Source organism: Sipha flava, unplaced genomic scaffold (genome assembly GCF_003268045.1).
Source record: "Sipha flava isolate LNK unplaced genomic scaffold, YSA_version1 48815_pilon_pilon, whole genome shotgun sequence".
Classification (NCBI taxonomy): domain Eukaryota; kingdom Metazoa; phylum Arthropoda; class Insecta; order Hemiptera; family Aphididae; genus Sipha; species Sipha flava.
In genome coordinates, this window is record NW_020273292.1 from 29,291 (window position 1) to 46,849 (window position 17,559).

A 17,559-nucleotide genomic window follows, 5' to 3' on the forward strand; every position below is an offset into this window, starting at 1 on the left:
ATCAGCTAGGCAATCTAATCATGATCACGATTCATGGGTTACAGCAATAGTGGAAATATTTGAGAACTATTATCAGTAAATATGTCTGTATCTTGCTTTTAAAATGGCTATAATACAATTGTCAGCAATTTTTAAATTTATAATAAAATAGAGAACTCTTTTAATCTTCATAAGTCAATACTAATTTTGGAGTACAAGTTTAAAATAATAATGAAGAATATTTTTATTGATTAAGATATAAAGGTAGAATAAAAAAATAATATATTATACACAGGTATAAAATTAGTGTCAAAATATTAAAATGTTATTCCAACATAATACATATGATTTAACACATAAATAAAAAATTTACTTATTTAATTTCTTCTTTTTAACTGCAACTGCTTTATTTACTTTTTTCTGTAAAGAAAAATTACATTTATTCTTGAACATTAAAAAAAATTTTTCAAAATATTAAAAATGATTTACACACTTACATTTTTAATTGTGAGGGACTTCTTTTCTGACAATTTATTTTTTACTTCGTCCGTTTTATTAGACTCTTCATTTTCTTGCTTTCGTTTTTTTTTAGACTAATTAATTAAACCCAATTAATAATTTAATAACAAAATAAATATTAAACACTATGATTACTTGTAATTTTTTGGTCTGTTCAAATTCTATTAAGTATTCTGCTTCTGCATCATCACCATCTTCACCTTCAGTATCAGCTTCATCAGATTCAGAACCATTTTTTTTAATTGATTTATTCTCATCTTCTTTGTTTACTGAAGAATCTGATTGCTAAAATTTTTAATATTTAATACAAACTTTAGAATAAAATACCAAAAATAAAAAATAACTTATGATTATGAATTAAGAAAACTAACTTCATCTTCTTCACTATCTTCTTTAGCATCAGAATCTTCATCATCATTTGTTTTATTTTTATTTACAACCTTGACATTATTATCTTCATCATTATCAGATTCATCAGATTCCTAAACACAATATCAAAAACTTGCTGAGTATAGACGTTTTGAATAAGATTTTATAAAACTTACAGACAAAACTGTGACATCTCCATTAGGTTTAACCAATACACGTTTTCCAAACAGTTCACCTTCAACTTCTTTAGCTTTAGAGAAAAGTTGAGATTTACTGTATGGTCCTTTAACTTCATTCCTAGAAACTAAATTATAAATTGTAAGTTGATAATTATTTACGATAAAAGTAAAAATTGACTCACTCATTGAATAATAAATTGGCAAAGATTCAGATGTTGGAGTCTTTATCAATAGAGTCCTTATATTTTTTAAACCACCTGGATAGTTGTATTCTAGATATTTGAAAACAGCTATGATATTTTGCGCAACCTGTTTAGGTGTTTGCTGCATGTGACCAACCTGCAAATACATCAATTTAGATTTCATATTATTAAGCTTATTTATTAAAACCAAGGAAATTATTAGACAACTCAAAAAATAATTCAAATTGTGTTTCATAATTCATTAATGTTTGACCACTTATTTTTTAGTAGCAATGAATAGAACACGAGTTCTCAACCTGGGGGGGCGCGCCCCCCTAGGGAGGCGTGACAAAATTTCAGGGGGGGCGTGAAAATGTTGAAAAAGAATACGAAAAATGAAAACGTTGCCGTTTTCTACGCCGTGCATTGCTGGTGTGTTAATCGCCGCCGGGGTCGATCAATAGACATACACCGAGCGATTATTATGATTTTATAAGATTATACAAATCATATATTTATGCTCTTTAGTATTCTGGATATTAATAGAAGCATTGTTTCGGCGAAAAACCGACACTCGACGCGATAAGAACAAGTTTTGGTGACCCGCAAAAAATATTACGATTTCACATCAATCTTATACCAGTGAAGAGGGGGGGGGGAGGGGGCATGAACTCATAAAATATTTTGAAAGGGGGCGTGGACCTCAAAAGGTTGAGAACCCATGGAATAGAATAAAGAATTTGAATTTAAAGATTTAATTTAACTTTAGTTGTAGTTTTTATTTTTATAAATAATATATTCAATCCAACATTTAATTAATATTACACTAGGTATATTTATTTTAGGTAATAAAACAAGGACACAAAATAAGAAAAAATATTTATCGAATCACATACTTGAACAGTTTTTGTTGTGCCTTTATAATCAAGAAAAAATGATGTCTTGTGTAACTTAGATTCCAGTTCTTCTTTTAAGTGTTTTTTATTCAATTTAACCGTAATTGGAAACCTGCAAATAATATTAAAAAATAATTTAGTTTTATCTACTTATTTTATATAAATTAAATCCTTAAATAAATTTCTAATTAACTCACTTCCGTTTAATATAAAATTCTTTTCCTAATTTTTTAACCATAAAAGCACTGATTTTTTGATCAATCAAAAATACATCATGAGAATGACATAAATTTCTTCTAGCTTCATACTCATTATATTCAACTCGGATTTGTCGGGCTGGCAAAATCTAAATTTAAAGTATATAAATTTAAAATAAAAAATTTTTAATAGTATTATTTTTCACATATGTATATTAAAAATTAAGTTTATTTTCTTAGGAATACTTAAACAGACATCTGAAATTACATAAAATAAATAATAAAGAAGAATAACTATATGAATACAGATTCATAAGATCTCCAAAAATATTTTAAATTTACAAGGAATAAAAAATGTTTCAATATATTCTATGTATTTAGAATTATTATTAATATACTTATTATGTATAAATTGTAAATAATGTATATATAATTAAATACAGAATAAGTTATAATTTTTTCATAATAACGATGAGTGGAAGTCTTATAAAATTAAGATAGGAAATATAATCACAAAAATATCTAAAAAGTTAAGACTATTAAAATTTTAACAATCAATAAAAATGATAAGATTTTCTTAATTAAAGTTTTAAAGTTCATTTAATAAAAAAAAAATATTATTCAAAATTTGTTCCAAACTGAGTTAAAAGTATTCATCATTTAATATTTTCTGCTTTGTAATATTTATAATTTAATTAGGATTGTAGGAACTTCAGTAAAATATGTCTTATGGCAGTTAATTATGAGCTAACAAGACTACTTTATGAAACAGACAAAATAGATATTTTACAGTCTATAATATATATTATTTGTTCATACATTAGTTCAAGGTGATCCAACCTTTTGTAGTCGGGGGCCAATTTACACTTTCATAAAAACAATGGGAGCCTCCAAAAGAAAAAAAAGTAAAATCGATAGTCAATATCGCCGTCTGATTTTAATTAGCTATATAAATGATTTGACTGGCTTCTGTGATCTTTTACAACATAAATTTGAATTCACTGTAGTTGCTATACAAACACAATCAGTGCTTGACTTGGAAAATTAAAAGGGGACTCTGTTTAATGATAAAAAAAAAAAAAAAAAAAGAGTGTCCCCAAAACTTGTTAAGCTTTATAATTATAACGTAATAATAGAAGGGGATGCTAAACTTTCTGAAAATAAGTTGGGGTACCCCACTTCCTTCAAGTCGAGCACTGAACACAATATCAACATATGTATGTAGCAAGCTGTATTGAATGATTTTAAATGTTACTCATTGCATGTATACCTACCATTTATAAAATCATATTAAAATTTTGTTAAAATATAGTAGACTTTTTTTTTAATATAATATATAAAGGCTTTGCGAGCTGTGGTTCAGTTAGAATATTCTGCATTAGTTAATGATTTGATTGCAAATAAAAGTAATACTAAAATAAAGATAAAACTGACAGAAACATTAATTGTAATGACCTAAATTGTTGTAATAAAAAATTATACCTAACTTTCTCAGTAAAACATTATCAACTATCATAAAAAATAATCTTTGATTTAATGAATGGAAGTGTAGATATTTCAAACCATGAGTAAAAAAAAATATTCAAATTCTCTGAATAAATTAACAACATGAATTAGATCACAAAAATGTGATTAAATAAAATTAATTCAGAAAAAATATTAAAAAAATAAATGTTTGCACTTTATAGCTATTGGTCAATAAATTACAGAATATTATATTCATTACCAATTTTACTTACTGTTTTTATATTTTTGATGCCCTTTTGAGCAAGCAAATCTTTATAATGATGATAAGTTTTCTCGTGGTCAACATTTCGCCCACGGATAAGATCTGGTACAATAAGACATATATCAGTTGTATCAGTAATCAACGAATTTGGTAGAGCTCTAAAATGTAAATTCACAATATATGATTAAACATTTTTTAGCATAGATAATATAAATAGAAAAACAAATACTAGTTAACTAACATTCTTAAAACTCGTTTTGGACCTACTCCCATTTTAACTGCTGTAATTACTAAATGTATAGGTGTGGGCTCATCCCACAGTTCAGTTTTTGATTGAGTTGATTGATTTTTTAATAACATAAAAAGTCCTTTCACAGCCGCCTCAACCTGTAAATTAGTTTATTTAGCAAAATAATGATATAAAACCACAAAAATAATCATTAAAATTTACCTTTTCAATATCCAGCTTAGGTTCACTGTCATCAGAATTAACTTCTGTCATAGTAGATTCAAGTATTTTTGACTTCATTGACATTTTTGGTACAACATCGGTTGTTTCCTTCTTCGGTTTCTTCTGTTTTTGAGGTACAACAGGCTTCTTAGACCCCTTCTTGACATTTTTAGAACTTTTTGATATTGTATCATCAATCTTGTTTGTTTCATTAGACGATTTGGCAGACTTTTTGATTTTTGCAGGTTTAGGTTCTTTTGAGCATGAAATACCAGTTAGATCGTTACCACATTTTAAAACTTCGAACGCATCTGTAATTTTCACAATATTTTTTTTCACAGCACCACTGGTAGATTTTGAAATTTTTTTATTTTTTGTTATACCACCAGGTATTTTTTTCTTAAATGATTTTGGTTTTGGTACTGTAGTTTTTACTTTCATTTTGCAATTATATATTTAAAAATTAAACTAAATTAAAAAAAAAAAATAAAAAAAGCACAAGTATTTAGAGGGATACGATTAATTGAAGAAACGCGTGAAAAAAGAACACACCGAACACGTGCTATGCCCAAATAGTTGTTCTTATCAACAAACAAAAAACTCTTATCGGTTATCAATAGCACGACAGTGTGTCGTTTGAATCAGAACTAAATTCCTTGCTGTATTAATTGTAAAAATTATGATACCAAAAGTTTGAAGTTTTCATGATTGGTTTCTCCACGGTGTAGAAAAGATTCAGTAGCGGATTTATTTTGGAGGGGTTTTGAAAAATGTATTCCCTTGAGATATTTTTTTATAACATTGAAGTCAGTGATTGATAATGAATTAAGATAATAGCAAATAATATAATACATTAATTTAAATCTAAGATTACTAATTTCTTGTATGAATAACTTACTAAAATACTTTCCTTCATATTTTTAAAAAAAAATAACCGTACGCACACGCACAAGTCGGTTTAAACGGCTACTGTCTAGGATTCGTACGATTTTTCCATCAAAAAGTACATCATTTAATTCAATCAGTACGATCGTTGTATTGATGCGATAGCAATTCTAAAAAATTAATTTGAATTCAGCGTGAAGTCTACTTGAGATCGGTCGGGCCACATTTTCAGTTTTATTTAATATTATTTTTTAAACACTACTACAATATTTAATATTTTTCAAAAAACTTGAATCAAATTTGTGGAATTATAAGGGCAAAATTAAAAAATGTAATCCGACCGATCTCAAGTAGACTTCATGCTGAATTCATATACATTTTTAGAACTCATATGGCTTCAATACATTGGTCGGACCGATTGAAGTTAAATAGGTAGTTTTTGAAAGAAAAATTGGCCGGTGCCCAATCGCCTTAATTCATAAAATTATTGATTTTTAATATATATTTTTCCTGATTTTTTGAGGGTGGTTAACCATACCCCCCCCCTGTGGATTCACCACTGAAAAGATTCTTCTCTATACCGTCGGTTATTCAAAGAGCAACAGCCCGAGTTTATAGTAGAGTACTCTATTTTTTTTAATTTTTTTTTTTTTTTTTTGACGGAGGAAGGGGACATTCGGCCCCCAACGATCGTATTTTTCATATCGATTTATTTTAAAAAAAAGTCCGTTTGATAAAGATCGTAAATCGTACTGATTTCATCCTTGAGGTTTTTTCTTATTTATGCCTATTTTATACGCAGTATATTAAATACCAATGGTGCCGAATGAAACTGAGACTGTCAGTTCAAATAATTAGATTTACCCACCCACCCCTTCTAATTTACTATCCATTCAAATACGAAAACATTTTTAATAATTAAAGTTGCTATGTAATTTCTAATTATTAAATATATTATTTTAAATAGAAAATACTTGTCGATTAATATTTAAAAAAATTAATTTAGTTTTATTTTTTTTAACTTTACTAGGCAGTTCAATTGAACTAACTGGAGTACGCCTTCGGCGCCACTGATAAATATACATTTTACATAAATATTTAATTCAATTTGGTACTTATATTTATTATTTAACTATTGATTTAAGTGAATGAGCATCAGAAGCTTTAGGTAATCAACTGTAAATTATTTTAAGTGTGTATAGAAAAAAAATAAGTTTCATCCTCCACCCACCCCCGTTTTAACTCAAATACACCTACGAGAGTAGTAGGATTTTAAAGATCTCTAGTAAATATCCACAGTAAATTATTTAAAATTTCATTTCATTATAGACTAGACCAGCGGTTCCCAAACTGTGCACCGCGGTGCCCTAGGGGCACTAAGACCACTTTCTAAGGGCACCGCGGTCTACGGTTCATAATAAATAGCTTAAAATATATAATATTGTTTTTTCTTATAAGTTTAAAAATGCATTCATTTATAATTATGTAAAATTTTAATAAAATTAATAAAATTGGTTATCAATAAATATTTTTTTTTTTTGTTCTGTCTTAAATGTTATTCACAGCAGGCAAAGACGTATTCAGAAATTTGACGCCGGGTGCTAACGTTTTTCCGCCCCCCCCCCACAAAAATTATGTAACTTTTTTCACCTACTGAGCGCGTTCCGACGCATTCTGAAGCTTACCTTCCAGTAACCACCCGTAGGCCGTATAACAGCCTTTACGTTATCGATATTTTTCCAAGCGCTTTCTAACTTCTTTTTTACATTTTTATTTTTAATGTATTTAATCTTTGTGTTCTCTGGTGGAACCAGTTCCCATTGATTATTTAATCAAAAATTTCCATTCAATAATTTTTATTTGTTAGAAAAAGAAAGCACAGTTTAAACTTTAAACATTAGTTTATCTTTATAAATCAGTCACAAATATAAAATAGGTTTATTTATTATTATTACCATTGATTATAGAATAGAAAATCTATTCTATAATCAATGTTATTACATAACAATATTTAAAATTTACCATAGAGTAATACCATAGATTATTACTCTATGCAATTCACTAATTTTTTTTTACGAGTTTTAAAGGAAATATACTCTCATTGATTATGTTATCATACTATAAACTTTTTGTGATGTCTGATTCAATATTTAATATAGTCATACTATTTAGTCGTTCATCAGTCTTTCTCGACGGCAACTAACTTATTTACATTTTGAAGGACAGGTTTTTTGTCGACAATTTTTGTCCGCACCCCCCCATGAATATTTCCAATCTTATCTAAGATAAAAAAAAAAAAAATTAACCAATTTACATTATTGTTCATCAACATGAAATGGTATGTGTAAAAATCCGATGCCGCTCGAGGCGATCACCCTCTCTAGCCCCCCCTGGCTAAATTAGGTCCAAAAAAAGGCATCGCAGAAAAAAAAATTCGGGAACCGCTGGACTAGACAATTTTATTTTACATATACTTATAATGACTTACCGTGTTTTTTTTTTCAATTTTTTTCCAATTTTGTAAGATTGAAATATATCCGTCTTTCTCTTATTATTTCCAAAATTATTATCCATAATGATATTATTAAAAATATTTCATTCAATTTTTAAATAATAAAATTGTGAAAATCTGCAGGTAATATATATATATAAAATATAAATACATAGAATAATATACTACCACCTACGGTTAATGGACTCAGCTAAAGTTCTACTTTAGAGAGAACCGATTTGTTTTTTTCTTTGGTATAACTTCGATAAATTACTCTTACTTATTAATTTTTATCTTTATCTAGGTATTATGTATAGGATAGATAAATATTTGGGGTGTGTTAATTAAGCCCTTCTATTATCCACCTAATTATTCCTATGTAGCCAATAGAGCCCAGAGAAAAATTTAAAATTGAGTAAATTTTATAAAATATACTTATAGAATAATATAAATTTTAAGCAGGTACCTATATGAAAAAAAATTCGATACAATATAATGAAAGGAGTTATCAGTAAAAACTAGTATAGCTCAACAATTATTAAATTATTAAGCCAGCAATTAAATTATACAAAGTCAACTCTGAATAAAGTTCATTTTTATTTATTAAACACATTTAAATAAACATTTCATAAATGTATAAGAGAAATGGATTATTAATTGTATCAATATATAGCTAAATATTTTTCATATAATATGTTATCACTGAAGTCTCAAATGTTACATTAAACAAAATAATGTTGCACAAAAACCGAACATAATCCATATGTAAATCTTAAAAATTAAAATGTAATTAAATATTTGTTATGTGCATGGCAGGTTGTAAGGTACAATAGAATATAATTTAATTAATAATTTAACAACAAAAACCACAATTTTTAATAAGTTATTTTCTAACTTATAATTGTATTAATATGATTTACCTTATGTACTATTGTATTTTAAATTGTTAAAACTTATTTATTTATTTTTTTGCAATACAAAAATAGCTTAATTTATGAAAATAAGATATAAATGAATGTTAGTGATTTTTTTTTTCTGTTAAGCATTGCAATGAAGCTTTTAACTTTGATTGATATATTATTTAAATTTAATATGCGATAGCTTGCAATTAAGTAGTATATGATATTCAATATTTATATATATGTATGTATAATATTTTATACACATTATACACAATACAATTTTTAACAATGTTAATGAATAATGGAAACTAAATACAAAACTAACTAAATGATTAGATTAAATTGGGCGGATTATAAGTGCAGCTGCCATAATTACTACAAATATTCATATCAAACATACATTTTTAATTTTGTATTTAATTACATTTCATTATTAAAAAACACTAACATTATCACAATTTTTCTTGGTAAAAAATTCCTGGAAGGTAACTTATATTTATTTTTCTTAAAATATTTGTAATAACATTAACAATAAAATATCATATAAGTTAACAGATAAACAGAATAAAAATATTAAATATACATTGTAATTTGAAAAATTTTGATAAACATGAGTGATTGATATTTTAGTTAATATATTCATGTATCAGTACAAAATAAATAAAATATTTAAAAAAAAAATATCAGGAAATTTAAATTAGAACGGTAATAGGTAATACAAAATAAAATCATAGAAATTATTTGAAATTAATAAGAATGATTATAAAAAAGGTTTAAATGATCACTAATTTTCAACACATTTACAACTACAATTGAATTACATTAAGGAAAAATTAAGTCAAAATAATATATCATGAATTTCTTTTTTTGGAAATTTTAAAATTATAAGAAATAATTAAATTTTTTGGCACAAAAAACAGTCTCATGTAAATAAAAAAGTTATTCCCAATGACATAAAAATATATGAGCCTAAAAGGTTTTATACATACAATATAAATATTATAATATTAATTATTCAATAGATTGTATTTTACATAAATTATTCATAAACATATATATTTATTGTTTTTTAACATAACATTGTTCATTTATTTAATATTTTTGTTAATTTATAATAATTATATGAATTAATGCTCAACTTATAAGCCATTTATATACACATACACCTTTTTTATAATCATTCTTAATATTATCGAAAAAAATTATAGATTGATAATATTAGTATGAGAATATAAAAAATTAGATTAAAAAAAAAAAAAAATTTCTTAATAAATTGTTATAAAATGCTAATTTATTTTTAGAAAATAAGTTACCTAATATTTGTTTAAATACTTTCAGTTTTCTTTTACACATATAAAATATCTTAAAATTGGCTTCAAGATTATTTCAACTTTGTTTTAAAATTCAGTTTGTAAGGATAAATCATCATTTATGTCAAAATGGCACTAACGAAATGATTGAATTTTTGTTGTGAATTTAAATAATTCATTCTTTGTTTCTTTAAACAAATTTATGTTAGGTAAGCCATTAAATAATAATATAGAACATACTTAATTAAAATTAAAATTTGAGCGAATCATAAAATGGCTATATTTTGATTAGGACATTGCGGTTTTTTGATTTATCGGTTAAATATTTAAATTAAACTTTGGTCAATTATGTTAAAGGTCAGTCACATTATTCAAAATTATATATGCAAAGGATAATAATGGAAGATTTAAGAAATTATGGTATAAATCAAAGTTTGAGCTGTCATGATTTTTCTGTCTCAACTTAAAAATTAACTAGAATATTAAATAAGTTCATATAGGTACTTCATTGAAGTAATTAAAACTAACCAAATAAATAACCATAGGTCCAACAAACAATAATAAAACAGATACTCAGATTTAAATTACGCAAAAAAAAAAAAAAAAAAAAAAAATGAAAACATTACTTATTTATGATAAACTATTTAGAGATATGTAGCATGTGAATCGGACTATTATCCAAAAATGTTGGTTGATTATATTTTTGGTCCCAAAAATACTTTAGGTACTTGAAAAAAGTATACTTGTATGATACAAATCAGCAACACGTAAAAATTGCTGGTAATTAACTAATAAGCCATGTGCCATTTATAATTATTAATGTGGATATATATTTATGAAATAAAATTATATTTAACTGAATAACAAATAAATAAATGATTCCAAACAATAAACCCCGAGTAGCTTTAAACTTATCAATTGAAGTATTCCAACATTAAAATTAACAAATCATATAAACGTTTTCTTGCCGTACTGAAACCAAATAAATGTTTGCAAAAGTTAAATCACAGACTCGTACGTCGATTGCATTCAAACTAGAAACGATGGAAGACGATTTCTTCCAGTGATTGTTTTTATGGACAAAAACGTGAAAAATAAAAATTAATATCTAACTTAAAATTTGATATCTTAAAAACAACAAGGTGTTACACTTATGTCCTATGTGTTTGTCGACAATTTTGTGGTGTGTGTGTGTGTGTGTGTGTGTGTGTGTGTATGTATGTGTGTATGTGTTAAGCCGATAAAAGCAGAACTTAATCATTTTATACGCTTTATGTACATATCATGTCCTACGCAGTCATAAGCAATCCTGGTGTTGACGGAGTAGATCTTCTCTGACGTCTTTTAATAACCCATGGTAGCAGGCAGCATCGGATTATAGCCATAAGAATACCAATCAACGTGGTGAAAAGACCAGAAAAGATCAACAGGAATTTGTACTGCGATGCGTCTGCTCCTGGCTTCAACTGGACTAGGCCCACTATCAGAAGTATAGCCCCAATCAGTATAGTCACTACAGCTATATGCAACACCGATATCTGTGCAAACAAATCCATAAAGCACTTGAGAAATAAAATTGCATAAATCGATAACATTATTTTTTGAAAATTGGATACAAATACCTTTTGGTCACTCAGATCAGCAAAAATCAATATTTCATGCAGTTTTTTAACCCTGGTGAACATAAATAAAATAAAAAAAAAAATTGCGAAAATAAATAAAGCAAAAATAATAATAATAAATAATAATAATGGCAATAAATAAACAATGATAAATTAACAATACATTTTTAGTCAAAAAATAGAAACCGAAAATAAAAAAAATGTATATCCTTCAAAATAAAATAATTGGATAATAGATATAAAACTCTTAAACATTTTTCTTACATTCATTCGCATGCTTTAATGATACATCATGTGATATACTTACGCAGGTACGGCTATAGCGTTTTTAATGCTATTTCGATAATAATATTATAATATACCTATTTATCATCTAAATGACAGGTTTACGATTGTGTACATGATGGTGTGGATTACACCAAAAAAGCGTATGTTTTCTTATAATACATAGGTATTACATTAAATATACATAGTACCTATCTTATGTACACAACGGTACGATTCAGAAAATATGTCACTCTACTCACACTAGGTACCATTTAGAAAATAATTTTATAAAAATTCGTCGCATCCTGTACACAATCAAAAACTACACATTTCGCACGTACCGTATAAATAAATATTCATACACGACAGTAAGATATACGGTGAGGTAATTAACTGGACGGTAGGTAATTCACATAACGTCAGCTAGTAATAATGTCAAAGTGTCAACAGGGACCAATTGAGAAAAATGAATAAATAAATACACAACTGGCCCCGAGTAGACGGTAGTCGGCTTACTTTTGAGCAGACATAGATATCTGGCAGTGTGTTTTGGGCATACGGTGGAGATGTGATCGGAGTGCCAGTCTGCGAGTGTGGAGATTGCAGAGTCAAGAGACTCGGTCTTCGATTTCCAGTCGTATACGAAGTACCTTCTCGGTCACCGATGTTCAGATTATTCACGCATACCACTTTTTTCTCCTGTCTCCGCCGCTCATGGCGGACGGCCACAGCAGGCATCGCTCCAATCATGGTTATTTCGTCTGTATTTTTTATAAACCCAGTGATTAATAATAAAAAAAAAAAGGATATTATTCAATCAATTTGTAACCTAATGACGGCAACTTATCGAGAACAAGAACGACAGTCTGAAATTACAGATAATTATTTTCACGTATGCCTCCAATATAATATCACCTAAATGAATATTAATATGTGTATCTATCATGACATACATTCCGAGAATAGTCCCTAAACATAACTCCATATTTCTCATGTTTCTCTACTTATATACTCGTGAGCTAAACAACCTATAGAAAGGAAACATAATACATAGATATTATTTGGTTCTTAGGTTTTCCAATATTTTAATTGTATAGTAAATTAGTATTCAATTTAATGATTTAAGTACATTATATAAGATATTTATTCTATAATAACTATGTGCCATTTTTCATTTATTAACTTAAAATCAACAAGTAAAAAAAATTAAAATAAGTATTAGTAAATTAGTACAATAAATTATTAGTATTGGTGTAGCCGTTAGCTACATTAGCTACACTAGCTACACTGTAGCGTCTATAGTGGACAAGATGAGAGAAAATAAACTGAGATGATTTGGGCATGTGATGAGACCAGAGAAAATAAAAGTAGTAAGAATTGTTATGAAAATGAACATCGAAGGGAAAAAAGAAGAGGAAAACCAAAAAAGAGATGGTTGGATATGATTGAGAATGATATGAGGGCCGTTGGTGTGTAAGGGACAAACAAAGAAAATCAAAAGATTGGAAGTTTAGGACAAGGGTGGCCAACCCCAAATAGTTGGGGAAAAGGTGAAGGAGAAGAAGAAAAAAAAATTAAAATCACAATAAAACTTTACATTGTTATATCTAACAATACACATATTTAAACCTATTTCTTATATAAATAAATACATTTTGAGCGTATCAATACATTTTTATTACCTCGAAAAAACTAATATATAATAAATAGAAATTATATTTTATCAAATTCAATAAATGATTATAAACACATGTATTATGATTTATGAGTCATGAATTGACAGTACGAATGTTAACTAAAATATTATTTTTCTTTATTTAATACTTATGCTTTTAAACAATTAAGTTATATATATATACACATATAATAAGTGAACAGATGTTTGCTTATAATATAAATGAAATTAGTATAATCCCAGAAAAGTTAGTAACCTATCATATTTAAAAAAATTTAAATAATTTGCATAATGTATACATAAAACACAAATTTCACAAAAAACATTAAACACTGATACCTCCATGTTACTCAAAATGAAAACCTTTATAACAAATATCAAATATATAAGAATATTATATTTAATAAATGTATAATTTATTTGAATTGACCTGAAACGTTACTCTTTTAAAACAAATTAATTAGCAAACTGTAATTTAAATGTATAATGTGAAGCTCAAAATAATAATTTTGAATTCAACAAATTTTTACTGTAAATATTTAAATAGGCAATATTAAATCAAAACAGTACTTACTATCTAAAATTTTAGTCACAAAAGTTTATATCATAAATGTGATGGAGTTTATTTATTATTAAACCAATAATTAGTTGTAATATCATGTTAGAAAATATAAATAAAATATTTAAAATAATAAAAGAACAATTTAAAACAAGTATAAGTATTTTGTAATACTACGACTATAAATAATAGTCAATATTTTCAATATACAAGAAAACATATTTTTTTTTTAAACAAATTTAAATTTAATTTAATGTTTTAGATCAAAATTAAATTATTTCAAATATCTTTATACCCAAATGGCCAAAGATAATAACTTTTAATAAATACTGATTACCTCAAACTTTAGTAATATGAATTATGTTTGATGAAAATAAGTTGTCTGAAAAAATAAGTTGCATTATTAATATACACAAAACATTTTTAGTATTGAATAATAAGTAGAAACAATAACATACAATTAAAAAAGTTTATTTCATAATTTTAAATATTAAAATGTTAATAATACTTGTTTTTATTTAAGTATATAAAGCAATTGTAATAAATATAATAATTTTAAATACATATTTGCTACTTGAATAATTAGCCATAATGATAATTGATAAGTACAATAAGTTACATAAAATTCAACATATAGCCTTATTCTTATCATTAGTTAGATATATAATAGTATATAAACACAAAAATCACAGTGCAAGTATTTTTATTCAAGTCAAGAACATGGTTCATACCAGTAATTAGTAATGAACACAAAGGTAAATTCTCTAAATACAAATAAAATCAATATGATTTCTGGGGAAACTAAAAACTTAGGAACAAAATATATTTTTATGTTTAATCACATAATTAAATTATATAGCATGGCTTAAAATAAATGATTAATACTTTTGATCCCCGATGTTCAATTTTGAATGTTTTTTATTTCAGAAATGTGTTGAGCAAGAATTAAAAAATATGTTGATTGCAATAAATAATTTATATAAACTAATATAGAATGTAAAATAATATTTTCAGTCTTCAAAAAAAAATTCCACATGAAATATTTAACATTACATTCATACATTTAAAATTAGCTCCATAGTAGTATCATACGATTAACAATTTAATGATTAAATTATATTCCTAATAAATTTATCTAATAAAATAACAAAAACAATTACTAAATAAACAATTAAATACTAATAAAATAATATCTAAAACCTTTGGGATTTCACAGTTAAGGACAAATATAAAGCAAGGGATGTATATAATTATTTAAATCAAAATATTCAAATACAAGCAAACCAATATTTATGGTATTTGAAAACTATAAATGATTAATTTAAATTTTAAAGTTGATTAAACATGTGCATTTATAGTAAATTAACAATATTTAAACACAAAACTATCAAGACAACTAAATAGTATAAAAATATCAAATTACAAGTATAAAATATATAAATAAATATTAATTAAGGAAGTTAATGTATACATTTATGAACAGGAAAATGAAATAAGTTTAAAAATTAAATATTTAATGTGAATTAAATTTCTTTGAAATATTTTATATTATATTTTTAAGTACAATGTAAAACTTACTTGTAATTGTATTTATTAAATTAATTTGCTACAACTTACTAGGTTTCTGTGGTATCATAACACCGTGTTACCAATAATTCCCTGTTATAAGCATTATGCATCCTACCAGAATCCTGTCTTTCTATTTCAGGATGGATATATTGATCAATAGGTCTGTATTCCGAACCAGATGCTTCTTCTTCAGCTATCTTATCAAGATCAGAACCTGGAGAATTTTGTTGTTCATTTTCACCCTGTTGTCTTGCTCTATACTGTTGTTTTGTATGCATAGCACCAGTTTCCGCATCTGGTACAAGTCTTCTACCAGATCTTGTTCTAGTTAGTTGGCGTTCTACATAAGCCGCTAAATCCGATTCTGCTTTACGATTAATAAAATGATTCAACACAAGCAAAAATATGCCAATAATAGTTGAACTGATTCCAGTTATTACAATTTCATTAACCCAGTGTTTTGAACCCCAAGAAACATAGTCATCAGGTATAATACCAGATACAATTAGGAAGAGTCCCAAAACGAGAAAGACTACGCCAACATGAAACATACCAATGCTAGAAGCAACTTTAGTGTCAAGCATTTTAGGTGGTCTTTTTCTTTTTCTTCGCACATGTGACAGGCTATTAACTGAACCATTATATTCTGTTGGACTTGTAACTGTAGATTTAGAACCATGAATGCCACTCTCTATTGATTGAGAGCTTAGGCGTCGTCTTTCCATGTGCCGTTTAATTTCAGCCCGTCGTTTACGTTGACGGCGAATTGCCAAAGCTGATTGTAAACCAAAACTGTGCATTCTAAAAAAAAAAAATAATTGCCGTTGATCAAAAATAATTAAAAATTGTTTTTATTTATAAAGGATTAAATCAAAATTCGCTTACTTTTTTTTTTTAAACAAAACTTTCTTAGATAATGAAATACAAAAATAATGTATTAAGTACACTTCACGACACTCATCAACAATCTATTGTTTTAATGTTGTTAAAAACACGTTAACAAAACAACTTATAAATTTATAACGAATTGTCACAAACAAGATATATCACAACGTACAAATGTGTTCAACAGACAAGATAATACGTAAATATAGTAAACAACGTAAGAGCTGCATGGAAAAAACAAGGGTAGTAGCAGGTAGAGTGGAGAATAGTATTGATCTACAGCAGTCCCAGTAAAAACCGTTCGTTACCATAGAAACTCTGCATAGAGTTGGCAATTTATTCTATACTGATGATGATTTATTTATATATTTATTTATTTATTTATAATTAAATACACCATTATCTTAAATATTATTACTATTCCATTAAAAATAAAATATTCGTATTGCATTATAATAGTCGATACGTCATTACAGTAATTATAAATAATCTAATAAATAATGTATTTAAATACATCTTTTACGTTAAAATGTAATATAACATAAATTCTGTGAAATTTGTTTAGATAATTTATGTATTTAATTTCGTCCGTCTGAATAGCGAATATAAAACAGATATTAATAAGTATTAATTTATTGATTTTAAATGTTGTATATTATATTTTTTTGATATACTTGTTGGGCTTGGACAGAAAGGGTACAGTAAACGTATAAAGGTGGCCATACATAACGGTTTTATTTTTCCGTGTACAATGTACCATGATGTAGTTTGCAAATTTTTAGTTCGTACACAGATGAACGACACACACTATCCATTTTGTATATGTGTTCGAACAACACGAATCGTTTTTTTAAAAACGAATACCGAACACCGAAATCGACTATACGAGTACA

At 26.3% G+C, this 17,559-nt stretch overlaps 3 protein-coding genes across 4 annotated transcripts; all 3 read right to left on the reverse strand.

Moving 5' to 3' along the window:
• Window positions 1-348: 348 nt before the first annotated feature.
• Window positions 349-5,077, reverse strand: LOC112689964 (ribosomal L1 domain-containing protein CG13096-like). The gene is made up of 11 exons (XM_025563850.1): window positions 4,502-5,077; window positions 4,292-4,437; window positions 4,061-4,208; window positions 2,322-2,470; window positions 2,125-2,236; window positions 1,229-1,385; window positions 1,044-1,171; window positions 870-980; window positions 634-783; window positions 477-572; window positions 349-399 (listed from the first exon to the last, which is right to left on the reverse strand). Exons 1-11 carry the CDS (start codon window positions 4,940-4,942, stop codon window positions 349-351), a joined length of 1,689 nt encoding a protein of 562 aa, XP_025419635.1. The 5' UTR covers window positions 4,943-5,077.
• Window positions 5,078-10,147: 5,070 nt separating this feature from the next.
• Window positions 10,148-13,068, reverse strand: LOC112689962. 2 transcript variants are annotated; one of them, XM_025563848.1, is made up of 3 exons: window positions 12,495-12,576; window positions 11,712-11,763; window positions 10,148-11,627 (listed from the first exon to the last, which is right to left on the reverse strand). In XM_025563848.1, the coding sequence occupies exons 1-3, from the start codon at window positions 12,533-12,535 to the stop codon at window positions 11,379-11,381; spliced, it is 342 nt and encodes a 113-aa protein (XP_025419633.1). In that variant the 5' UTR covers window positions 12,536-12,576; the 3' UTR covers window positions 10,148-11,378. The 2 variants fall into 2 exon arrangements, with proteins under 2 accessions (XP_025419633.1, XP_025419632.1); XM_025563847.1 differs by lacking the exon at window positions 11,712-11,763 and having other exon boundaries at window positions 10,149-11,627; window positions 12,495-13,068.
• Window positions 13,069-15,743: 2,675 nt separating this feature from the next.
• Window positions 15,744-16,960, reverse strand: LOC112689963. The gene is made up of 2 exons (XM_025563849.1): window positions 16,668-16,960; window positions 15,744-16,582 (listed from the first exon to the last, which is right to left on the reverse strand). Exon 2 carries the CDS (start codon window positions 16,579-16,581, stop codon window positions 15,829-15,831), a length of 753 nt encoding a protein of 250 aa, XP_025419634.1. The 5' UTR covers window position 16,582; window positions 16,668-16,960; the 3' UTR covers window positions 15,744-15,828.
• Between the last annotated feature and the right edge of the window lie 599 nt (window positions 16,961-17,559).

What these genes read in the sequence shown, in the direction of transcription:
- LOC112689964 (XM_025563850.1), bottom strand. Translation starts at nt 4,942, where the DNA reads ATGAAAGTAAAAACTACAGTACCAAAACCAAAATCATTTAAGAAAAAA. An exon ending in GCACAACAAAAACTGTTCAA is followed by an intron (nt 1,386 to 2,124) that starts GTATGTGATTCG and finishes ATGTATTTGCAG; the next exon opens with GTTGGTCACATGCAGCAAAC. An exon ending in GCCAATTTATTATTCAATGA is followed by an intron (nt 1,172 to 1,228) that starts GTGAGTCAATTT and finishes TTTATAATTTAG; the next exon opens with TTTCTAGGAATGAAGTTAAA.
- LOC112689962 (XM_025563847.1), bottom strand. Translation starts at nt 12,728, where the DNA reads ATGATTGGAGCGATGCCTGCTGTGGCCGTCCGCCATGAGCGGCGGAGA. An exon ending in ATATCTATGTCTGCTCAAAA is followed by an intron (nt 11,628 to 12,494) that starts GTAAGCCGACTA and finishes TTGTTTGCACAG; the next exon opens with ATATCGGTGTTGCATATAGC.
- LOC112689963 (XM_025563849.1), bottom strand. Translation starts at nt 16,581, where the DNA reads ATGCACAGTTTTGGTTTACAATCAGCTTTGGCAATTCGCCGTCAACGT.